Below are 26,263 nucleotides of genomic sequence, written 5' to 3' on the forward strand. Positions count from 1 at the left end.
AGTTCAGGACCAGTCAAAAACTACAGTGCAGTTTGGGATTGACTGCATTAACTTCAATTGCATGAAAACTTTTGTTGAAGTTAAAAAAAAATCTTAATAAATCTGACTGTCCTCAAAAAGTTGGTTAAAGTTTCCTAAAACTGGGAGTACCCATTTAAATGAATATATTAAACTGGAGAACAGATCAAACTCTTGTTCTTGTACATTGTCGTAACAGTAGGTACAGAGCACTGGGAATGGCTTGTCTGCTCCGCTCCCTCAGTGGAGGAATGTCCTGTGGTTTAGCATCTAAAGATGTGGGAGCAGATAGCTTACAAACTGTGGGTAGGGACTTCCCCTACTGCTAAATAGAAGTATGTACTTTGTCAGTTAGACTTACTGCTGATTTTCTATGTGCTTCTAAATAATAATAATGGTGCTGGGAATGAACATTTCCAAGAAGAAATTATATGCAATAAGCAAACAGCACACAAGTAAAACACTTGCTTGTAGTAATACAAAATTTAGATTTAACTGTAATCATTGTGTATTGTACGCATTCAACCCGTTGATTGATGTGAAATCTTAACAAGCATGGTTTGGTAGCTATAAAAAATGCAAACCCTTTCTGCCTTATATATTTACCAAGTTAGTTGTGAGCTTGCCATGATGGTTAATGCACAATTTCATAGATTGGTGCTTTTGAGAACTTAGCAGCAATGGTCATCTGCATTTCAACTGGAGAGCGTAATTGTGTGAGTGTTTTGAACTGTAAAATGCTGCATGTTCCAGGGTGGCAACATCCAGGGGTTTTATTAAAAATACATTGTTCATAACTACTCATAACTACTTTTTTTTCCATGAGACAGGCATATTGCATGCCTGAGAGGGCTGGAAGAATTTGTAGATACAAATCCAAGACTGATTTGAAATTTAAATAGTTTCGTAACATTTTTTAAAATAATGTTTTTTAATCAGGAAAAGTAGCAAATTACGCATGTAATCCACCAGCACTGACTCAGTGTCAATCTAATGATAGTGATATGAACTGTTTCTCTATTTCATAATTCTGGCATTATTTACACATGGCATTGTATAAACAGTTATACGTTGCTGGATTAACAGAATGGACTATCAACCCAATATGAAAATCTGTATTTCACTGGGGCTCATTAGATTTTACTGCCGTTGGGGCTACTGGAATCTTCCAGCTCTGCTTTATCTGAATTACATCCTGCCTTATCTCTCCATTTCCCATGATCTGATGGCACTGTAGTGGTTTGACAATGTATTGCATGATTATAATCCCCAATAATTTTTTTCATATAGTTCACATCGTTACATTAAAAATTAAGTGTAGGCTTATTTTGGTACAGAATCAAAATAGAAAGTTAGTTTCCTCATCAAAGAATACAGATATTTGTTCCAGTTGCTGAATTCTTGCAACCAGCACAAATGCATATTCCAGCAGCAGTTGTGAAACTGAAAAGATTGTGCAAGAGGAGAAGAAACACAAAAAAACAAAGCCAATATGGTGTTTGGTAAAATTATGGTACAGAATTATTATGTTCTATCATGTAGAGGTGGTAGAAGTCATATTGTACTTATATAGTATTTGAGTGTGCTTAGTATTAAATGCTGGGGAGTCTTCTAAAACTGACCAGGACCCATTTAAATTAATATATTAAACTGGAGGGCAGATCAAACTGTTGTTTTTGTACGTTGTCTTAACAAAAGTGATTAAAAGTGATTTTTCAGTCCTTGAGAAAGACACGGTACAGTTGCTGGAAGAAGTTCCTGTAGTTCATGCATACCATTTCAGTCTCCCATGCATTTTCTTGTACAGACAGAAATAATGTGCATTTATTTAATCATCACTACCATTAACAGTCAAATCATAAACCACTCTGTTGTGATTTTGTTTTTCCAAAATATATTCAGTAAATAGATGGAGAAAAATCACATTTCTACATTTCTAAATGTTTTTGTTTTTAAATTTTAAAAAAATCCTAAACTGCAAAAGGTTTAATCCTTTGAGGACGAGAGCAACCTTTTACTACAATGATGCAATGTGTAATATAGTTCACATTTATATTTGTTAAAATACAATTTAATGCAATATCAAATGTGTTGTAATAAGTATTAAGTGACAAAAACTAATTAGAATACTTTGTAAATTAAAGCTATTTTGCCCTGAAAGGATTAAACAGATTCTTTTTTTATATATGTATTTGTGTTACTGCACTTTGCTCTTAAGCTGATTTTGCTCAATGCCTTACTTTTTCCAGGGAAAGGTAGCCCAAACGGCATGCATGTCGGCCTGTAAGCACCTATCCACATCTCTGATGCAAATGCTTCTGGATGCTGAGGTGAAGCAGATAAGCATGGGAGCCATTCAGCAGTTCAATCTGGATGTTATTCAGTGTGAATGTAAGTAAAACTTATTTAGCCCGATGGACTTGAACAAGTGATTTTAACCTCATTCATTTGGTGAAACGGAGTTCATGCTAATACCAGATGTGGGTAAATCTGTTTCTAGAGTTGAAAAGCTTGCAGGCTTAAGTGATTTCAGTAGCAGGTGTAAGCACATACAATGATGCAGCTTTATTACTCTGGGGCAGGATAATGACCTAGCTAATGGGATTTTTTCATAGTTTTACTATAAAAATAAATATGATTGCTGTAAATGCAGACAACAGCTGGTGTATCCCATATTTGAAGGATTTGAAATTCTGAAGAGGATAATAGTAAAAAAAAACCCCATATTTTTAACATATAGGTTGATCTCCTGTGGCATTGCTCGTGGAGAAAAAAAAACAACTGTGTGTATCTTGTGACTTTTTCTCTGCCTTTGGTGGCTTTCTACTGTTGCTCTCTCTTTTCTGCTTGAGTCCTGTTGTTTGTCCACAGTTTTCTCATTGTGGTGTCCATCTTTCTCTGTCTGACTTTTTTTCCCACTCTGTGAGCCTCTCCTTTGTGGATACTTAGTGACTTTGATAGTTTCTATGGCCACAGCAAACAGGAGCGGAGGAGGAGGAGGAGGAGGGGGGAACATGTGAATGCAGGATTATAACCCACTTCCTGAATGTAAGAAGGAAATGCCACTTGATGTCCAAGGAGAGTACCAGGGCAGATGTGTTGCTGCTGTTACATGGTCCACCACATTGAACAGCTATCTGGTGTTGTCCCTTAAGAGGCAATCCCATATAAAGGCTGTCTCGTTTGTGTGGAGTAGCCCACAGATGACTGCATCTAGTCTGAAGAGTAAGATCTTGGCTAGTATTTTATAGTCGATATTTAGGAGCAATATAGGTCTATATCTTGTGCACTGGGTCCTTACCTTTCTTTCTTATTGATGTGATTATGACTACGCTGAAAGTGTCTGTCTCTAGCAAATAGTGTAAGAGTTTCGGTGGCAAGAGTGAGCTCTGGAAGTAGGGCTTTGCAGAATTTGGCAGGTTAGCCATCAAGCCCCGAGGTTTTCCCAAATTGGTGGCTTTCTACTGCCAGTTGAAGCTCACTGGCTAGAATCAGGATTCTGCATTTTCTTGGAAGAGTTTGGGGAGGGGGAGGTCAGCTAGGTATTGTGTGGTTTCTTGTGACGTGCATGGCACTCGAGGGATAGAGTGAGGTGTAAAAGTTTTCAAACTGTGTTTATCTCTACAGGGTCTGAGGTGAGGTTACCATTAGCTTACTCAATTGATGCACTTATTGCTGAAGGGTGTATGCGAAGAGTTTCCCTGGCTTGTCAATCAATTTGTAGTATTTGGCTTTGATATACCGGAGGAGCTTTTCAGCACCCATTGATAGGAGGCTATTTAGTTCCTTCTGACCTGCATCTGCGCCTTTCAGTGCTCTCCATCAATGCCTTTTGTGTTCAGTTTCTAAATCCTTTACCTTTTGTTCCAGGTCTCTGAGTCTGCAGCCCATTATGCTTTTTAGTGGAGGTGAATGTGATGATATGACCCCTGAGGACTGTTTTGGTGGTTTCCCACTATAGTATGAAGGAGATGGAGTTCAATGTGGGGAAGTGAGGTCATCCACTTTAGATCCAAGAAAGACAAATTGGAATATTTTCTATATTGTGTGAAACTAGTAGCAGTGGAGGAGCAAAGGGATTTAAGTGCCCATGTACACATATCACTAAAAGCTAGGGCACAGGTACAAAAAGCAATCAAAGGCTAATGGAATGTTGGCCTTTATCTCAAGGGAGTTGGATCACAAAAATGAGGAAGTGATGCATCAGCTTTGTGCCTTGGCCAGACCCTAACTGGAACACTGTGTTCAGTTTTGGGCACTGAACCAAGGAAAGATACATTGGCCTTGGAGGGGTGCAACTAGAATGATAACAGGGCTTAAAAGGTTAAAATATGAGGACAGGTTGCATAAAATTGGTTTGTATTCCCACGAGTTTAGAAGGTTGAGGGATGATTTCAAGAAAGAATATGCATTTGTATAGCGCCTTCCATGAACTCAGGATGTCCCAAAGCGCTTTACAGCCAATGAAGTACTTTTGAAGTGTAGTCACTGTTGTCATGTAGGAAAACATGGAAGACAATTTGCACACAGCAATGTCCCACAAACAGCAATGAGATAATGATCAACTAAACTGTTTTTGTAGTGATGTTGGTTGAGGGCTAAATATTGGCCAGGACAGCGGGGAGAACTCCCCTGTTCCTCTTCGAATAATGCCACAGGATCCTTTACACCCACCTGAGGGCAGACGGGGCTTCAGTTTAACTCTTTCTCATCTGAAAGACAGCACCTCTGATAGTGCAGCACTTCCTCAGTACTGTACTGAAGTGGAGCCTGGATTACGTGCTCAAGACACTGGAGTGGGACTTGAACCTTCTGACTAAGAAGTGCTAACCACAGAGCCCTGGCTTATACATAATCAAGGTCTTGGGTCTTGAACAAGATAAAGGGATTTGATAGAGTAGATACAGAGAAACTGTTTCTTCTGGTTGGGGAATTCAGAACAAGGGGTTATAATTAAGTAAGAACTAGGCCAGTTAGGAGTGAAATCAGGAAGTACTTTTTTACACAAAGGCTAGTAGAAATCTGTAACTGTCTCCTCAAAACGTTGTGGACGCTGGGTCAATTAAAATGTTGAATACTGAGATCGATAGATTTTTGTTAGCTAAGTGTATCGAGGGATATGGAGCAAAGGCAGGTAAATGGAATTGAGGTACTGATCAGCCATGATCTAACAGAATGGTTCTCAACAATACAGCAAGCAAGTTTGGCCTAGAAATATGATAAGTGCTCTAGATTGCCAAGCAGAACAGTGTTGAGGCCCCCATGCCCACTCAGCCACTGCAGCCCAGAGCCTTTTGTGATGTGCGTTCATAACTTTCAAAAAACTGATGATGTCCCGAGCAAGGTAGGCCAGCATCTCTGGGGCCATCATATCTTTTTCTCAGACCTATCCCCAAAACCCCTTTGAAAATAGAAAATCTTCGCCGGCATCAAGCTGGTTGCCTGAAATCAGGGTATTGAGTACAGAATACTCCATTCTGCCAGAATTCTGGAACAGGCTAGATTTGATCTGGCTATCCTTGGAGACTGAAGCTACCTTGGTTGCACTGTGTTGATTCGTATGGGTGGTCTGTCAACAGTCCTAGGTGGGGGGGGAATTCGAGTTTTTAATGGAAATTTCTACATCCCATTGTAGGAGTGGGGCGGGATGTGCTTTGGCACTTGTTCTAGAGAGGGAGCTTTTGGGCTGCTATTTGTGATGGTGTGTCCCATGGACCTCATGTCTTCTGTGGCCTGAACGAAGTCACTTTGCAGGGGTGGGGTTGATGGCTGGATCTTCCTTGACAGAGTTTGCTGCAAATAGTGTTGGTCATTGACTGTGTACCGATGCTCTTATTGTCCAGCTTGGAGGCCTGTAGTGTGGCCACCCAGGGATTGTTGATCCTGTTGGCCACTGTGCTATGATTCTGTATGAATGTTGCACCAATTTTGGAACTGCCTGGTTTCCTGATCCTGTTGTATCGACTGGACCGATCCTCTTAAATATAGGGGCTGATCTCCTCGTGCCCTCTATCAGGGCTCCTTGGGGTCACAAATGCAGGGAAGGGAGGGGGTGTGCGGGAGAGTGATGCCTTTTTTAATAGCTCTCAGATACATTTTGTATAGTGCAGTATTGGCTTGCTTTCCAGCAATTGTTGAGTTCCACAGGGAGAATGATCCAGTGGGAAACACTGCTGCGGTCGGCATCCCCTGTTTAGGCTATTTACCAGGTCATGGCCTCTTCCTTTATTTTATTCTCTTGATTCTACTTTTCTCTCCTTGAATTCTTTATTTTTTTCCTTGCATTAACACAATTCCTATTTTGCACTGCAGCAGCTGGTCTTTATTTTGTTGTCATAACCAATCCTTTCCTGGTTTCCTCTGCTGAGGCTTTTTCTTGAAAATTTAGTTTCACTCTGTTGTCTTGGTTCTCCCTCTCCGACTGCAGTTTTCCCCTCTCCTTCACTGTTTGCTTCAATGAATTCACCTTTTTACTTTTGTTTTCCCCTTCAGTCTCCTCTTTCTCCTTTCAGCGATCGCAGTGTAAGTGAGCGAGAGATCATGTTTTGGCCAGGAGTTTGGGGCATTTTTTTTTAAACAAAGCGGCTCCTCTGGGTGCCTACTACAGCAGGAGATTGTAGATGGTCAATTTGGAGGAACTGCTGGAGGCTGAAGTCAGGATCCATTTTTTTTAAAGAAGCAGCCCTCTTTGTCCTCAACCACTGGTACAACACTTACCAGAGTGCTTGTCAGCGTTGAATGCCTTGGATGGCAATGAATTTACTAAAGATTTTAAAAGAAGTCGGGAGCCCTTTAAAACATGCAGATGTTTGGGTGGCGGTGCCACCAGAAGCCCAGGGCATGATTTTGTTAGTGAACATATGGTTAAATAACTTAGTGGAATTAACTATATATACCATTTTAATTCCAGGAGAAAATCAGTAGAAGTATGCAAAAGTTAAAATCACTCAAACTGGACATGTCTTTTCTAACCCCTTCACCTGTGCAAACCTGTATTTATGTTTGAACGATATGCCTCAAAGATGGCATTAACTTTCTATTTGGGGTTGTACTATTTTCTTTTCAATCAAAGGAAAATTCACATTTTGTTTGGTGTTCTGTGAAGAAAGGCATTTTATGAACAGATTTGTTTCAATAATTATTCATCAACTTTGGTTTATAAATTCATTTTTAAAATAATTTGAATTGCATAAATAGCTGAGCCAAATAGACCAGAAGGCCTCCAGTTTAATCCCTGGTCTGTGCTGTTAGCTAATTTTGGGCAGTGATCGAGTGCTACGATTAGCCTCAGTACCTTTGAATTGGGGATGGGAAAATTGGCTAGGGTTCTTTCAACCCCTGTTGGAAATGTGATTGTGTGGATATCAGGTTAGGGCAGGATCAGGCTTCGCTGTGATTTTCACCCCCTTCCCATCCTTTAACCTTCTCTCCCATGGTCACAAAGCCTACTGGCACTCACTGCAAGCTCATCCCTGAAGAGTAGGTGCCGAATAAGGTACCGAAGGACAATGGGCACTCATGGAGTTGTAGCCCATCAAGAAGTGAGGAGGCGGGGCAGAGGGAACTGAACCTGAAATATAAGTCAGGATGTACAAAGTGCTTTTTAAGTTAAGTGATCCTGAAGTAGTTTGAATGTTTACAGTTGTGCATGACCAGGTCTTTTGATGAAAGCAAATATTTTCAGAGCAAATGTTTACAATATGTATAAATTAATAGAATGTTTCTGCATCAATAACATTTTTTAAAGTAAAATACATTGCTACATTTGAAAGGTTGATGGATATTGTACAAAATAAACACAGTTTATTGGAAGTTGGATTTAAATCCAGTGAATTCTGCTTAAAATAATTATATGTCCTAATTTGTTTTTTTTAAAAACTGAGATAAATTGACTGACATTTGGATTAAGAGTACCAGGACAGTAAATAGTTGAAGCTCACTTTGTTGTGCACTCGTGGCTACTGTCAGATATACATTCCAGACGTCACTGTGCTGCCTGTGATTTATGTTTGAACTTATCGCCCTCCTCCAGTCTTTGTGTATGACATTTTCAGGATTAATGGCCACAACAGTGACATTTCCATTAGCACCCTGTATGTGCAAATAACTCACGAATGGCAGGTAGCTTCCTTTACTGTAATTGATAAATGTGCTTAAGGGTTTAACTTGAACAGGAAGAATGGTATCGACTGAAAGTCATGTTATGTTTAAATATCAGCTAGATTGAAATCTTGCCACCTTTTTTAAATAGAGTTATTTCATAAGTCAATACCAAATGCAGAAGCTTAAACAAAATAAGTGTTTTAATACTCTTCATTTTTCTCCCCAGAAATATATGAAAAAAAACTCATCTAGTTTTCAGTTCAGCTTATTCACAAAAGTGTCGTTAGTTAAAGATCAACTCAAATGTTTTTTTAAAAACAAATAAATTTCAATATTTATTCTGCAATGCCGAACTTAGTAGCATTGCTAAGGAACTTGCAACTGTGCTGTGGAAAATCCACTTAACCAAACATTTATACACCATGGGAGGTGGCATTTGTTCCCATTCCTACATTGTGTTCCCGGTACCATCCCTGTGGGCACCAACAAACTGAAATGTTGCTCATAAAAACAGTACATCGTTAAAAAAAATGTTAAGTAATTGGTTCAAAAGAAAGGAGATAGACCATGTCTTTGGCAGCAGGAAGAAAATGGAATGTCATAGACTGAGTTTATCGATTTGCCTAGCACATGATTTAAACGACTCGGGAGGGAGTTGTATTTGAGAGCAGACTACTTAATTTACTGTGGTTGTAAAATGGGCTATATACCTATTTCAATTAGAAATTAATGGAAGAGACATAATGGTAAATTAGAATGGCTAATTCCTCTCGGAGGTTAGAATTTCTAAAACAGAAATTTGCTCTTGCAAGAAATAGACTTCGGTGTGTTGATCCAAGGCTGTGTAATAAATGCAATTTAAGAAAACAATTAGCTGACTGACAAATTGCCCTGCTTATTCCTTGTGATATAAAGACTGCTGAAAACTGAAATAAAAACAGAAAATACTGGAAACACATAGCAACCCTGTCAGCATCTGCAAAGGGAAAAGATGGATTAATGTTTGGTGTGTAGACCCTTTGTTGGAAGGGGTTCTGATGAAATGTCTCACACTTAAAACCCTTAATCCATCTTTTCCCTTTACAGATGCTGATGGCCCTGCTGTGTATATCTATCATTTTCTATTCTTATTTCTTTCTTTGTTGTCCTTCACATACCATGCTTTAGGTAAGTCTGCTGAAATGTTTTAGCCAGAACCAATGCAACATCCTCTTTCTGCACCTTATGTCACTCTCTGTGGAGATCTTCAATTTCTATCACCTTTGGTTGCTCACCTATTCCTTCTATAAAATTAGAGAAAGGACAGAGAGACTTCAGAGCTGTGTCAGATGAAGTGTTCCTGAAGTACTTCACCCGTACTCGCTCCCCTGAGGGCAGACAATCATTAAAGGTTCTGTTCAAATGTGTCACATGACTCCACAATGATGTCTTGTGATCCCTCCGTATCTGTCCAAAGGCTTTAATATTTTGACCGAACCAACTAATGATTAGTCAATCTAATTCACCAAGGTAATCCTTTCACTCTGGGCACTAATGTTTGCCAAGTGCCACTGTGCCTCAGTGGAATAGGCCCCTATACTTCCAGTGACCACATCATTGATGATCATGGCAGGACCATATCTTCAGAATTGAGACAGAATCTGGAAAGGAGACAAATGTATCCAAGTATCAGGCACTGGAGATGGATGAAGCTTTGGAAAATGGAGGAGTTAAACTTGGAGTACTCAACCTGGAATGGGAATACCATTATCAACCTACTTCAGATGTCCAGTCAGCAATCTATAATCCTTCTTTCCTTCCTCGTTTTCTGCATGCCATATTTAAATTCTTTTCTCCTCCAGTCACGTGTGGGACATTTTATGGCGCCTTAACTGTGTCAATCGTTTCAGTCATTTGTAATTCTGTTTTGGTTACTGAAAATATACAGTTTCAGAAATCTGTTTCTCACTATTGTTTTAATCTCTTAACTTTTGCATTGTTATGTTTTGTTAATAGATTTCCCTTTATTTCAAAGAGGTTTCCCTATATGTCAAAGAATCAGCCTTAGAGGAAGTAATCTTTGATGCCTTGAGAAAATGGGGTCTTGCAGTCTCATCTGCATAGCCTCTTTGGTTAGTATATTCAGTGTGTTAACTCGCCAGGTTTTGGGCTGTGCCTTTTATACTGTCCTACATCAGCAAGAGGTCAGCTTCAGTGCTCACTGACACTGAGTCCTTCGTCCCAGATCAGTATGAGTTGGCCGAGACCATATTTTGACACGACTTCTTGGTTTCAGCTGGTAGCATCAGGAATACCCTAGTACCAGCCAGTACTGAGACACTTGCTAAAAGAAGAAAGCACCCTCTTTTGCACCAGCCAGCAGCAGAGTGAACAGCAACTGATACAGGAGACACAGACTCCCTAAAGCACTGTTGCTATGAGCACACAAATTCTTCCCTGCTCTAACATAGCCTGTTGTCATTGTTTTTGGTAGTACCAACAGTATTTTAAGATACTGGTCCTTTATCTGTGTAAATGCACTGCCTGATGAGACATAAGGTTATGTGTCACAGATGCATCTCGTTGACTGCCACTTATTTTGAAGGCGAGTTCAACAGTTGATTGGCAAGGAGTATTGCTGTGTATTGCTGCCAATTTAATTCTGACCCACCTGCTGCAATTCCTGAACACTTGTCAGTGACCTTGTCATCCACCCCAGGGAAGATGAGAGGCCAGTTGTTCCCCAGTCCCTTGAATAACGGGAGGAATTTTCCACGAAGGTTAGCACCTCACTATTGAGGACCACTTGTGTTCTGCTTCACAGATGTCCCCTTCCGAGCCTCCATGATAGGTCCTCCTGACAACTTGTCATATCCCTGGTACAAGAGCACTTCTAGATTGCATTGATGCAACAGCAGGCTGCACTGATACACTAGACAAAGAAGCATGGTCAGTTGCTCAGTGAATTATATTCTGCCAGTTTGTCTGACAGCAGCTGTTAGCAATTGCTCAGCAACTGCAGCAGTTTGCCCTTTTTTGCAAACTTTTTTGACTGCAAAGTGGAGGACCTGTTAGAGGGCTGTGAACGGCCGCTATAGAACTTCTAGACCATTCCTGCACTGGCACTAAGGGAACAGCCTCCCATCACACAATAAGACACCAGACAAGAGCCGCAACCCAGCCTGTACCCCACATAACTCTTGCTACAAGCACCTGCAGACGCAGGTCCAGCTCAAAACAACAGCTTACATTTCCATAACACTGCTCACATATAGAAAGATGTCTCAAAAGCACTTTAAAATCTGTAGAAAAACAGTGGGCACCAAACAGAAAGGAAAAAGGATAAAAGAAAAGGTAGGATGGGGACCAAAACCCTGGTTCATAAGGAGACAGTGGAGCTCGGCAAGGACAAGTGTGGACATGGGCCGCAACATTCCAAATAAATTATAATTGTGAAGAATGGTGGCGGGAAGACCACTTGAAAGAACATTAGAAAAATTGAGTCCTGAAGTAATAAAGGTGTGAATTAGTGTTTTACCAGCGGAGGGCAGAAAGGTAGTTCGAAATGGGAACTATAAGGAGATGGAAAAAAAGTAGTTTTGGTAATACCGTGAGTTAAGACCAGAAGTACTTGGGTGCTGGTGAGAGCCAAAGAGGGTGGCCTTGGTTTTGCCAATATTAAGCTGGAGTAAAATTTGGCTTATCCAGATTTTAATGTTGGAAAGGTAGTTCAAGGGTGTAGCAATAGTTTTGGGAGCGATGGAGGAGATGAAGCGGTAAAGATGTGGCCAACAATGACTCCTTTTTCTCTGACATCAGGAAACTGGTGAGCAGCTACTTAACAAACTTTGTGGCAACGTGGCAGTGGATTACAACATATGTTTGGGTTCATCAAACCATCAGAAGGGTGCAACGTCTGGAGACCTTTTGCTAGTGATTATACCGGCGGCTGAGATAGACGGCCTTCTGTTATCTGAAGTAATCATGCAAGTTCAACAACATTAGGAAAGGCAAAGGTTTTACTCGCGATATTTTGTGGTGGTCAGAAAGTCTAGAGGATGCTTTCCCATTCTAGATCTTTGAGTGCCGAACAAGTTCTTGCATAAAAAATGTTCACAATGATAAAACTGCCTCATTGTCCAAACTGTATGTCCAGGAGACTGGTTAGCTGCAGTAGATTTGAAGAGTGCTCAATTTCACATCACCATTTGGCAGTTGCTTCAGAGATATCTCGGATACAGTTTTCAGGGTGACGGTACTATTTCAAGGAATTGCCATTCAACCTTTCTTCAACCCCCAGGGTTTTCATAATATGCCTATCCATTGTTGCAGCACGTGTCAGGATGCAGTGCTTCTGTGTTTATCCATACTTAGAGCTCCATGTTGTGAGATCTTTTAGACAGCCATCCAAGAGGTACTTGCTACATTCTAGGGTCTTAGCTTCTTTATCAATTGCAAGAAGTCTCGTACTGGGGCCAAAATAAAACATGATTTTCATAGATTCCTTGCTTCATATGATCTTTGGGCAGTTTTCCCTCCAGACTCTGGAGTCTTCCACCTGTATCATTCCAAATATTTGACTGTTCATGAGATCTCTACAGTTGAATTTCTTTAATCAGTAATCGTCTTGCAGATTGCTATTGTTCTAAACAGTGGAAAGAGACCAAGTTATGGCTTTGTATCTGATCTGGTGGTCCCAGAGGCAGTATGGTTTTCAGTTGAATTGTTGATAGCCACCACCTCTTCAATTGATACTAGTGACTGACATCTCCTTGATGTGGGGCTCACCCACAGGACAAATGGCCTGACAGCAGGTAGACTACAGGTGAGTTCAGCTAGCCTATTCTTGAGCCCAAAAGCTCTGGACAGACAACATAACATAATGGTAATAAAATATGTTGACAACAAGGCAGGAGTTTCTCTTGTTATCTGTGAAGATCGAACACTGCTTACTTATTGGTACCTGAATCACAGGCTGACACTTGGCACAACATCTATCCAAGGTGGACAATACAACAGCCAATGCCTTATGACTGTGTACCAAGGTAGTCCAGAACATTTTCTGGACTTGAGGTTACCCACTGATTGACCTTCTTGCATCCTGGACCATCAGCAGATCCCATCTTTCTGCTCAAGTACTGAGGTGAAGTCAGCATGCAGGCTGGATGGTTTTTACGTTTCCCGGAAACAAGTAATTCTTTGCACATTTCTGTTATCTGGAATACCCAGGATATTATAAAACTTCAGAGCACAGATAGTGATGGTGTCCTGGTAACCCCTAATTAGCAAACTGTAGATCTTGCACATCTTTGCATTGAGCAGTGCCTATTCAATCTCACTACCCTACATGAAGGTGCTTCTCTCCACTACCAGGTCAGATTTTAGATATGAATCCAGTAGGCCTCTGGGCGATGATCTGGATGTCGAAAGGATATGTTTATTAGTCCAAGAGCTACTGTTATCAGTAGTGGATATGTTATTGTCTTACTGAAAACTGTCCACTAATCAGCACAGAGTTTAAATAGAAGAAATTTGTATGAGGTGGTCCTCTAAGAGCATTGGTTGAATGGCCTGTTTTTATGCTGTAACATTCTAGGATTTTATTCAACAATGGATGTTACATCACAGGGAAGAGGACCAATCAAATCTGTGCAGTTATTTTTCTCCGCACACGACATCTAGCCTGATCTTACTCTCTTGCTCTCTCCTCGTACTCTTTTTAAAAAGGGAAATAGATAATTGCTTGGAAAAGAGGAATATTAAAGAATTTATGAATTCTATTTCACCAACAGTTTTTGGCAGAAAATGCCACATTATAATCACCCTTGGTAAACATTTTTTTTTACTTCCTCTTTAATTCTTTTTGTGATTATCTTAAATTTGTGCCACCTCATTATTGTATTGCCAATCAGTGGAAACAATCCATCACTACTTAATTTATCATAATCCTTCATAATCTTTAAGACCTCGATGCCCTAACTTGTCGACACTCTCAAATGTAACCCTTCATCTCCTAGTCATTCTGTGCTGATCCTTTACCATTGCTTTTATATCCTTCCTATAATGGGGTGCCCAGAACAGTACACAATCTTCCCAGCTGTAGCTCATACAAGTTCAACATTATCTCCTTGCTTTTGTATTCTATGCCTCTAGATACAAATAGCCAGTATCTTATTGACATGTGGTTGAAACCCAACTTTATTCATATAGCTGCCATCTCAGCCGCTCATGATCTTCTTGCATCAGGTATTTAGAAGAACATCCTTTGCCCTCTTGAACCAAGACACCAGTTTAGAAAGTAAATCCCAGATGGACTATCTCTCGTACGAAACTAGCATGTTGATCTGGTTTTGTGCTGATTAGTGTCCCCTCCGTTTGAACCTCTTAGCACCTGTGACTCTGAAATATCTGAAAGTTGACATTAGTCAGCCTTAACTGATTAGACATTTTGATTATGCAGTACTTAGAACACATCTGAATTTCCTGCCAAAGGTTGTATCCCAGTTTCATTTGGGTCAAAAAATTGTGATCCCTAATTTTTAATTTGCCTCAGAGTAGCGTAACACTATGGACACCCAAAGGGCGCTAGCCTTTTACTGAGAACACATCAAACCTTCCACCAAACTTGGCAAGATGACTTGTTAAATATATACTGCATTGCAATTAGATAGAAATCTAGCTGGAAAGCCAAAGGCCCATTCCAACCATTTTACAGCTAATTCCTGGGCATCGCTAAAGCCAGCATCTGTGGACAGTATATGTAAGACAGCTACGTGGAATAGCCTACATGGTTTCACCAAACTTTGTTTAAATTTAGCAGCAATGGAAGATGTTTTGTTTGGCATGCCTATCCTGGCAGCTGGAGTCTCTCTTCCCCTGTAAGGAATCCTTTCTCTTCATTCTGATTACAACTTGGTCAGCCTCCAGCAGTGTGGAGGATTTGATTTGTAGAAGAAAGAAAGATTACCTATTTTGTTGGGGTTGTCTTCATTTTTCTAAGGTGCATCCTCCACACATCCTTGCTTCTACCAAGCTGTCTCTCAGACCTGGCGGGGAATACAAATGATGAATCTGTCTTTTTCAGAAAATGCCTTCGGGCAAAAAATAAATGAAGCTTCAGGGCAGAGCTTACCTTATATTTTGCACATAAGTCAGAAGGGAGCACCATTATCGTCATGACATCACAAAATGTCTTGAGGGAGGGCGTCCCTTCATGTGACTTTTCCAGCAAACATGGCCTGATGTCTGTCCACTCTAGGGTGTGTGAGGATGCTGCTTAAAAGAATGAAAAAAAAATCCAATAGGTAGGTAATCTTTTTAAAATGAACAAATTTGCATGTAACTTAAAATGACTGATTTAAGCAATATAGAAATACCAAATACTCTTAATTCTAAATGGCATAACACGCATATTTGTTGCATAGACACTCTTCTTTAAATCAATAGCATAGGTTTTGTGAGCATGGATAATTCTATTTACCAGCTCGACTGCATTGTAATTGTGTGAAAAGTTCTAGTAGTCTTTAATTGTAGGATTTCCAATTGGTCAAGCTTTCTTTTTTCTTTTTAATCATATTTAAACAGCCTTCTCAAACTGTCTCATATTAAATTCCATTATCAGAAACGTCTTACATGGCAAGAACAGACATTCCAGTTAAGTACAGATTGTAGTGCTTAGAGCATTCCACCTGTTGTCTGCATGTTAAGCTAGTTCCCACCCTACTGTCTGTCTTTAATTGCTGTTTGGCTAGAGGTAGGCTTTTTATTGAACAGATGCTGTAACAAAGCAGATGTTTTTTTTAAAAAAAATATGTTGACAACCATGGAATTGGTATTTTCTCAAAATACTTTTGTAATCATTCACCCTGTGGACCAAAAAATTGAGGTGAAAAAATTGTCAACCCACTTGTAAAATTTGCACACATTGTGTAGAAACTTATATTGTAATGCTTGCTCATTGTCATCAAACAGCACCTAGCAGTCTAAATTATTTGTATATTGCAAATTTAGAACTGGGTTTGGTTTAATTGATTTGGATTTTAAAGTTTCTTCGTGGAAAAAAAAGCAGGGAATTAAATTTTAGGCCTTCATTTATGCTGGTTTGTCATGGTTAATATGGTTTATTTGCTTAAATAGGCTGCATAAAATTGTTTAGACTTGCCATAGTTCTGCCTCAGAGTTAATATTTTCCCCCTTAATCTTTGCTTCCAGTGTTTGCTAGCTCTGAGCCAGTGCCAGGATTCCAAGGGGACACCCTGCAGTTAGCATTCATCGACCTCAGACAAGTAAGGCTTTGAGATTATTTTTCCTTGATGAGTGATGCTGAAGCAACTGGTAAAATACCAGTCATTGATGCTGCCTGTTAGCTGGTTTACTTTATCTTTTTTTAAGAAGCTGCTGTGTCCACACCGGCTTTACTGGATTATAATGCTGTGAACCATGACAAAAGTGCTGCCCACTGGTTGTGATGTGCCAAACAAAAGATTTTGATTCAAATAAACCCTTAGATTCAACTTCCTTTTTCTTCTGCTATGAGTGACTGGTTTGATGCTGCCTAATATTTTTTTTTAAATAGGATTACGTTTCTAAATCCTGAGTACTAAACAAGCACATTCTTGGTTAACTAATGTGTAATTAAACCAGTTCTACCAAATGACAACAATCACTAAATTATGTATGATCATGAGATGTGCTATATTTATGTAATATAGTGTGTGTATATGTAATATAGTATATGTGAAAATATATGCACACACACACTATGGAAAATGTGGAATTCTCTCCCCAAAAGGCTGTGGATGCTGGATAAATTGAAATTTTCAAGACCGAGGTTAACAGAATTTTATTAGGTAAAGGTATGGGGAATGGATCAAAAGTGGGTAAATGGAGTTGAGATACAGAATATCCATGATCTAATTAAATGGCAGGAAACCGGCTCGAGAGGCTGTTCTGCCATTTAATTAGATCATGGATGATCTGTACATTAACTCTATAAATATTCCATCTCCCATGGTGTTAGATAGGCAGGCAAGACCAAGTGCAGGATTCAGGTCAACTAGGTTAGAGGGCAGGGTATAATTAAATTGGACCAAGAAAAGGGAGGTGGAAAATGGCACGGGGATTGGAGAGGTGGTTACGGTGGGGAGGGGGATGGGAAAAAGAGGGCCGGGAGGTTGGCTACAATTAGCCCAGCAAACGAGGAGGGAGGAGGAGTTATGCTCTGTTGAGGAGGCTGAGCTCTGGTCACCAAAACAATGGTCATTGGGGGAGGGGTTCGGGCTCCGATCCCTAAGTGATGGGTGGTGTAGGGATGTGCGCTCGGGTGATGAGAGATGGGAGGGGGTGGTGGTGGTGGGAATTGGTGGCAAACACCAAGGTATTGCTCAGTTGTGGGCGGGAAGGAATTACTATATTTCAGCTCATTGCTGGAGGTTCAGAGTTCCTTCCTAATATTGTGATTGTTGGGGGAAGGGGGCGCACAAGCAGGGGTGGTGGCACTATATCTGCTGTGTGTGTGTGTCTGTTGGGGGGGTGCGGTGTGTTCAGTGTGGGGTTGCAGTATGGTCACAATATTTCTGCTCCATGTTGGGGTGGGGGTGTCGGTGCTGGGAAAGAGGAGCATACTCTCTGCTTAGTGATGGGTGAGGGAATTCAGTTCCGTTATTTATGCTCGGGGGGGAGTTCATTATGGATTTGTGGTTGAATCCTGTATTTTCTGCTCAGCTGGGGGTTAGATTGAGGCTTATAGGTTTGTGGTTCTGTGTCTGAATTCCTGCTTGGTTGCTTATGAGCTCTGAATTTCTTATCAGTTGTAAACAATTTTACAACACCAAGTTATAGTCCAGCAATTTTATTTTAAATTCACAAGCTTTCGGAGGCTACCTCCTTCCTCAGGTGAACGATGTGGAAAAAAAAATGTTTTTTCCACATCGTTCACCTGAGGAAGGAGGTAGCCTCCGAAAGCTTGTGAATTTAAAATAAAATTGCTGGACTATAACTTGGTGTTGTAAAATTGTTTACAATTGTCAACCCCAGTCCATCACCGGCATCTCCACATCATTTCTTATCAGTGAGGGGGAACTGTTGATGGAGGATTTTTGGTTAAATGCGCGAATCTCTGCTTAGTGTGTGTGGTGGGGAGGGGGGGTTTATAATATAGCGATTTCTGCTCTGATGTCCAGTCCGTGAGACATGAAGTTGAATTTCTTTTTATAGTTCAGCCTTGGTACTCTGGGTAGCGGGGATAATGTTCGCTCAAAATTCGAGTTACTTTCTCAAATCCTATCAAAAGCGGGGGGGGGGGAGGTGGTGTCAAGGTTTGGAATATTATGTTCTGCAGCGATGTACACGGCCTTCCCAACGCGGAATTGTGCTTGCTATTTAACTCCGGCTGCCGTGGTCCAGTACATCAGTCCAGATATTGAAATTGTTTTCTTCAAAGCGGCCGGCTTAAAGTTCAGCGCCCCTCTCTCGGGGTGTTTCTCCAGTCCTCTGTAATGCACAAACAGGCGTCGAGTGGTATATCCGCTGTTTCGCCTTTCCAGCATTTCTCACTCTTTATTTCCCTGAAGGAGATCACCTTCTTTGTGCGGGTACAGTGTGATACCTGGATTGTGCAGTGATAGTAACTTTTTGGGGGCCTCAAGGACCCTGTGAACACTTCCCTCCACTCACCTTTACTGCAAAGTCTGCCACTCGCCAAGGCAAGGATTTCTGCAGCGCCACGCGGTGGACTAAGTTAGGAACCCTACCGAGATTCCATTATCGGAGGCTTAAGATCAGTTGATTGGCCACGTAACATTAGGTGGGGTACCATTTAAGTCACATTATATTATTTTGGCTGTGCCATCTACAGGTGCGATACCATTAGAATTTTGCAACCGCACACCTTTTTTAACATATAGTAGATATACTGTATACGTCTGTGTTTGTGTATATATTGCCACCTCCCAAAATCCATGCTCACCTCTCCCGCAACTCCCTGTTTGAGTCTCCAAGGATCTACCTTTGTCCCCCTCCTCTTCCTCGTCCATATGCTGCCCCTTGCAACATTATCTACAGACAAAAGGTTAGCTACCAGATAAATAAACTTGCATTTATGTAGTGCATTTCATATCCTAAAGTGCTTCACAGCCAATTAAGTACTTTTGACATGTAATCACTATTGTAACATAGGCATGCGCGATAGCCAACTTGTGAACAGCAAGGTCCCACAAACAGCAATGCGATAAATGACCAGATAATTTGTTTTAGTGGTGTCGGTCGAGGGATTAATCAGGAGAACTCCCCTGCTCCTCTTTGAATAGTAGCGTGAGATTTTTTACATCCTCTGAGAAGGCAGAAGGGACAATGTCTCATCTGAAATATAGCACCTTCACAGCATTCCCTCCGTACTGCACTGGCTTATGTGCTTGTCTCTGGAGTGGAGCTTGAACTCGCAACTTTGACTCAAAGTCAACAGTGCTACCATTGAGTCAAGGCTGACACATGTACACGGACGACATCCAGCTCTACCTCTCCACCACCTCTCTCAAACCCTCCACTGCCTCTGTGATGCGTATGACATCCAGCTAAACATCGGAAGGACCAAAGCTATCGAATATACGCCACCAAAAACTCACCACTTTTCTCAATGGTCCATCCCCTTCCCAGCCACTATCACTGGCTCAACCAAACTATTTGCAGCCTTGGCATGCTATTTGACCCCAAGCTGAGCTTCCGATCACATTCTCTCCATCACAAAGACTGCCTAATTCCACCTCTGTAACATTGCTTAATATATATGCGTCTGTATTTGTGTGCATGTATAATAGTGTGTATGTATATGTATATCACTGTGGGTGTATCTATATGTATGTGTATGTATATATAATATATTATACATGCATGCATACATACATACAGTTTATTTATATACATATATAATATTTAATGTGTGTATGTCTAATTCTCCATCCAACATTGTGTAAATGGGATGCTTTAGATTTAAGCTTGCCCTTTTTGTTATAAAGCTGCTTTAGTACAGTGTTCTCCTAAGGGATCATGGATTTTTCCATTAATCAGGCAGCCTAAAACCTCCTTCACTTCTCTGCCTTGTAAGTGACGATATGTTGGGAATGCAGAAGAATACGAGCACTTGTGTAAATCAGCACCCACCTGCAGTAGGAATACCATGTGCCAATTTCCCTGTCATACAATCCTATGATCCATTTATTTTTTAATGTGATAGATGACATTTCTTTTCAAACAGGCTGTGCAGGAAACTGCCTTTTATAAGGAACTTCTCCATAGGGTCATCTGGCTGTTTCATGTACTGTTCTCCAGTTTGAATTTGATACTCTGCCATGCCTTCGAGGTTATGAAAGATAAGGAAGTAGGTCCAGTGGTCAGGTTTTACCTGCCCACCCTGACTGTGCCCTAGGGTTAGACTCTTGATACTTGCACCGCTTTACAGAAGAGTTGATGACAGGTAGAGACTGATACTAGGGAAAGCCTGAACCAAATCAAAGCTAAAAGGCAAGAGGCTTGGGATTGGATGAGAAGCTGTGGCTAAAAGATGGATCAGTAGGATTGCCCTTTTTAGAAAAGTAGGTGACCCGAGATTGAGAGGTCGTGATCCCACTGCCAATCACTTGATCACTAATGGAAGTTAGTTGTCTCAATAACAGCTCCCTTTTTTTCCTTACTTTAGGCTGTGGATGTGTAGGATTAGTTGGGATACTGGAACAAACTCTGTTTAAAAGTTCCGAATGAAACCAAATGTGTGTAAAATTGCAGAAAACCTAGAAAGTCGACCTGTTGAAATCTACGCATGCACAAATGTTTTTATTTTCATTTTTAAAAAAAATGTTGCATTAATTAAAGAATACTCTTCAGTTCATTTTCAGAAGACTTAACATATATGCCGAGCTTGTACTGCTGGATATAGTGGTATCTTTCATACACCATTGATAGCTTTCAAAATTAAAATGTTAGTTTATTCAGTGCTCATGCATGCATGAGGACTTCTCTATTTAATGGGAAAATTAGAGCTCTGATTACCCTGCCCAATTCTGAGATGACCACTAATTTTCAGAAGCTCTGAGCAGCCATTTTAAGTGATGTCAATCAGTTCCTCCTAACACAAGTGGTCATATGGTTTATTTGGTCTGTAATCTCGTGCCATGTTTGATGTAATCTTTTACTGGTGAGTGGGGAAGAGGAATGGTCAGTGGAGGGCAAGAGGTCGGGGTTGAATAATGAAGGTGAGAGGATGAATTCTAGAGTTTGCTCCTTTTTTAAAAAAAAAGACTCCAGAAGGATCAAGACAGCACCACCGAGGCTGCAAAGGGTAGGAGAGAAGATGAGATAAATCAAAAAGTTGTGGTTGTAGAGAGAGGAAAATTGGGATGCGAATTAATGTAGGCTGCTGTAATTATACATGCGAATCTGGAAAACTAGCAAAAGCTGACAGCTGAAAAAGAGCCCTGAAAATAGGCATTGTAGCATGTGAAGATAAGGTATTCGACTGAAAGTGCAGTGGGTCATGGGCTTGTCATAAATTAAGATGTAAGTAGACCCAACATTCAATCACTCTGATTTCAGGGAAGAAACCTAAAGTGCAATTTGCATCAGTGGTGTATTAATAAATTACTGAAGGGGGATTGCAAGTGCTGAAGGCTGAGGTTACATCGCTGCGGGTGTGGGTAGGAAGTGTCCAGTCATGATGCTTCAGCCATCATGAGTGTGGGGCAGGCTTGATGGATCAACTGGTCTTTTCTTGCCTGTTATTTTCACATGTTCATTTGTTTTCTAGCAAGGTCTGGGGCATACTGCCTCTCCCCAGAAAATTTTGATTTTTGACACTTTATTTGGTGCATTTTCCTGGTATTTTGACGCCTACTAATTTGCCTTTCAAGTCAAAATTTTCTCCTGGAAAGATTCTTTTACACTTGAAAACAATGGTACTTGTAGGTTCTTCAGTTTAACTTTGCAGAATCCAGTTCCTTTCATTGTCATATTAAATTGTGAACTGAGACCTTTTACGACAGGCACCTACAATAATCGCAACTGGGAATGAATATACAATTACAGGACAAAACTGACTCATTATTGCATCTAGCCCTGTCCCAGGCCCCATAGCAACTGAGAGGCAAATGGGGGATTTCCTAGATTGAGGGTATGCTAATTGAACTACTTTTATTTTTAGGTATTTGCAGTAGGGGTAGGGGTAAGGGTAAGTCAATATGATTGGAGTTCTGACCCGTCTTTTCCTCTTTTAGATGCTGATCAAGCTACTGTGCATTTCAAAATGTTTTCGTTTTAAAACCTTTGAGCATTTGTCTGCTATTATGACCAAAGAGTTCATAAGACATTCCTCTGTTCACTATTTTAACAGAGGAACTCACCCATTTGAAATAAACAAGTTGATGCCTTTGTTAAAATACTAGCCAGAATAATGTCTTTTGAGTACATTAAGCATTCATTATTATCACCAATAGTAATTTCAAGCCTATTCTTTTGACTCTCAGTGGCAACGTCTTCATTGCTTAATGTGCTCTGAAATTCTTCTAAAACCCTTGTCACATCTCTCTACTTTCAAAAGCTACCTCTTTGACCATACTATCTGTCGCTTACCCTCACTTAATTCCTGCTCGATATCCAATCAATCCCTCTGAAGTGTCTGGGACGTTACGTTATAGTAAGGGTGCTGTACAAATTCTCTCGGAACATTTTAAATCAATCTCAACATTTGCACTGGGCAAAGACCATTACAGGGTTTGTTCAACATTCTAATGAGCTTTTCTCCAAATAGGTTTAGGGGTGTTTTGCCATTGTCCATGTTATGGAGTCTACTTGAGGACAACATGTTGTCAAACAAGGTGTGTACTTTGTTGTACCCCTACACTAATGGTGAAGTCTTTCTAAGCCAGAAGGAAGAATATTTTTGTGTCCACTATTCTGTTGTGCCTAGAAGCTTTGGAGGGTTAACAGCCCCTCGTTCTTGACTCAACAGCCAAAAGAGATCTGAGAAATTTGAATAAGTTCAAGAAGTAAACCTGCAAGATAATTATTGAGACATGTCATAGAAAGCATCTTTGTTATTGCGCAAGGTTTTATCCTGATCTGTTTTCCCCCCTTCACCCACTGGTCAGCATCTTCACAAAGTGCGGATGCGAAGCATGCCAAACTGTGTCCACGTGGGATGCCTTGCTTACAGTTACTGGATTGGCTGACCAAAACATATATCAAGGAGAGATCCAGGAATGTCCACAAGTGGAAAAATCTCAGTCAGCTGAGTCATTTTGATAACACAAAGAAGTGCCGATTAGAATTCAGGATGTTATTTTAATAGGAACTAGATTGCACAGTACTGGAATTAAGATCCCTGCCCAGGGATAGGCTTCTGCACATTTGATTAAATTTAGGTAATGTCACAATGTACTTCATAGTCCTTGAGTTCCTCAAATTAAATAGTGAATGGTGTCTTAATAGTCCAAGACACCTGGTTCTTCATGGAACTATGTTATCTCAACCTCTTGCAACCAAAACACCATTTTAAAAAATTTCATGGCCGAAACATTTTCTTGATTTGGGCTTGGCAGTAGTTACTATAGAAGCAATGGGCACAAACCATGTCCTCTGGCTTAGGATCATTATTACACAAATGAAGGGCAGATCAATGACACATCAACAGATTAGGACTTAGAGCTGTTTTGCTGATCTTGCAGATTTTCATATTGCAAAAAGATGTTTTGGAATCATCAAACAGTCCACCCAATAAAGTAAGAGAGACATTTGGTCTAAATCTCACCACAATGAGAGGGATATCATGTTTATTTCATAACAGGCAGTTAGATCAGAGGACCCAAGAAATTTGGAAGAATCAGAAAATATCCTATGAAACATGCATGACTGCTTGTGCGAGTGTATACAAATGCACTATCAGAAATAGTAAGTGTGAGAGGGATATAATTGCTCCATCTCCACCCAGGAACTTGGACTTGGAGCAGGTGTCCAGTTCAGTTTGGATCAGACCTTGAAATAACTAAAATTAAAATGGGCAGTTGGGGTGTAATACCCTTTCCTGATATACTGGGTGCTGTAGAAAACAGATGTATATGTGGTCCATACAGGAAAAATAGACCTGTTGATCCTGCTCTTTAAAGCTGGTTCTGAGTGTATACATTGGAAGCATCTGAAAGAGGAAAGCAAATAGGGAAATATTGTCCCCAGTAAGACATACATAGAATTACATACATAGATTCCACAGTGCAGAAACAGACCAATCGGCCCAACTGATATATACTGGTGTTTATACTCTTCCAAGCCTCCCCCACTCTTAATTACCTCTCCCACCCTGCTCCCAAAACCCTCTATTCCCTTCTCCCTTATGTATGAATCAAGCCTCCTCTTAAATGTGTCAATGCTATCTGCTTCAACCACTTCATGTGGTCACAAATTCCACATTCTCACCACCACCTGTGTAAACATATACCTCCTAATTTTTTTTAATTGATCTGTTAGTAGCTATCTTATATTTATGTCCCCTTGTCCTGGACAAGTGAAAACAAATTTTCCACTTCCACACTATCAAACCTCTTCATAATTTTAAAGACCTCTATTGGGTCTCCTCTTAGTCTTTTTTCCAGAGAAAAGAGCTCTAGCCTGCTCAATCTTTCCTGATAGTTGCATTGTCTCAGTTGTGGTGATAACCTTGTAAATCTTTTCTGTACTTTCTCCAGTGCTTCAATATCCTTTTTGTAGTATGGAGACCACAACTGCACACAGTACTCCAAGTGTGACCTAACCAACGTTCTACATAAAACATTACCTCCCTGCTTTTGTATTCTATTCCTCTTAAATAAATAAATCCCAGTACCTTGTTTGCACACTTTATGGTCTTATAAACTTGTGTTGCTACTTTTTAACAATTTATGTATCTGTATTTCCAGATCTCTTTGCTGCTCTACCCCATTTATTTTCTTACCTTCCAAGGAATAAGTGGCCTCCTTATTCCTCTGACCAAAATGATCCACCTCACAATTTGCTATATTGAATTTAATTTGCCATTAGAACATAAGCAAAATGCTGCGGATGCTGGAAATCTGAATTTAAAAACAGAAAATGCTGGCAAACACTTGGCAGGTCAGGCAGCATCTGTGGAGAGAGAAACAGATTCCATAGATGCTGCCTGATCAGTGTTTTCCAGCATTTTCTGTTTTTATTTAATTTGCCATTTATCCACCCTCTCTGTATGCCTGTTCATGTCTTCCTGTATTTTGGTGCAGTCTTCCACGTTATTAGCTATACCGCCGCCCCCCCCCCCCCTCAAATTTGATATCATTTGCAAATTTCAACCTTATAGCTCCAATTTCTGAGTTCAGATCATTGATGTATAAGGTAAACATAATATGGTCCCAGCATGAACTCCTGCAGGACACCGGTTCCTGATCCACATCGTCATGGTCTTCAATATGGAAAAATAATTTGGGTATGGTAGCCTAGTTGTTTTGATACTGAACTAATAATCCAGTGATTGTGAAATTGAATTCAGTAAATCTGGTAATTTGTGGACCAGCACCAGAAATGAGCAGGAAAGCTGCCAGATTGTTATATAAATCCAACTGGATCATTAATGTCCTTCAGGGAAGGGAACCTGCTACTCCTACCTGGTCTGGCCTTCATGTGACTCCAGTCATACAACACCTGGTAGAATCTTAGTGCTGTCAGAGCAACAGGGGATGGGCAATAAATACTAGCTTGCCAGTGTTGCTCACTTCCCAAGAAACAATTTTTAAAAAAAGATAATTTAATACAAAAGGTTTGCGTGTGGAAAGATTTGTAAGAAAGAAAAAACGAAGGAAGAACTTTCATTTATGTAGCATCTTATCAAATCTGTCAGAAATGTCCTAAAGCTCTTCACACACAATAAATTGCATCCTACGGTTACTTTTGTTGTCTCTAAATATCAGAAATTAGAATTGGGCCAGTGGCTTAGCACAATTCATTTTATACCCCAACAAGAAACAATACTTCTCGATATCTGGAAATGTCTAAGGAGCGGAGAGATGAACCATAGAACATAGAGATTAGCACAGAGATAAATCTTGCATTTCTGGACGGTTTCACGGATCCTTCAAACATATGAGTTATTGAATCATCAGTTGCTGAATATTACCAG

The 26,263-nt window shown here is 40.3% G+C and overlaps 1 protein-coding gene across 6 annotated transcripts in view; it reads left to right on the forward strand.

Annotated features, from left to right (window-relative positions):
- LOC137340123 (exocyst complex component 6-like) overlaps window positions 1-26,263 on the forward strand; it is a 186,240-nt gene that overhangs the window by 127,089 nt on the left and 32,888 nt on the right. For all 6 annotated transcript variants that reach the window (XM_068002450.1, XM_068002451.1, XM_068002453.1 and 3 more), the window contains 2 exons: window positions 2,268-2,409; window positions 16,312-16,385. In XM_068002450.1, coding sequence (XP_067858551.1) covers window positions 2,268-2,409; window positions 16,312-16,385 — 216 coding nt within the window. The remainder of the gene's footprint in view (window positions 1-2,267; window positions 2,410-16,311; window positions 16,386-26,263) is intronic.

This window comes from Heptranchias perlo, chromosome 21 (assembly GCF_035084215.1).
Source record: "Heptranchias perlo isolate sHepPer1 chromosome 21, sHepPer1.hap1, whole genome shotgun sequence".
NCBI lineage: Eukaryota > Metazoa > Chordata > Chondrichthyes > Hexanchiformes > Hexanchidae > Heptranchias > Heptranchias perlo.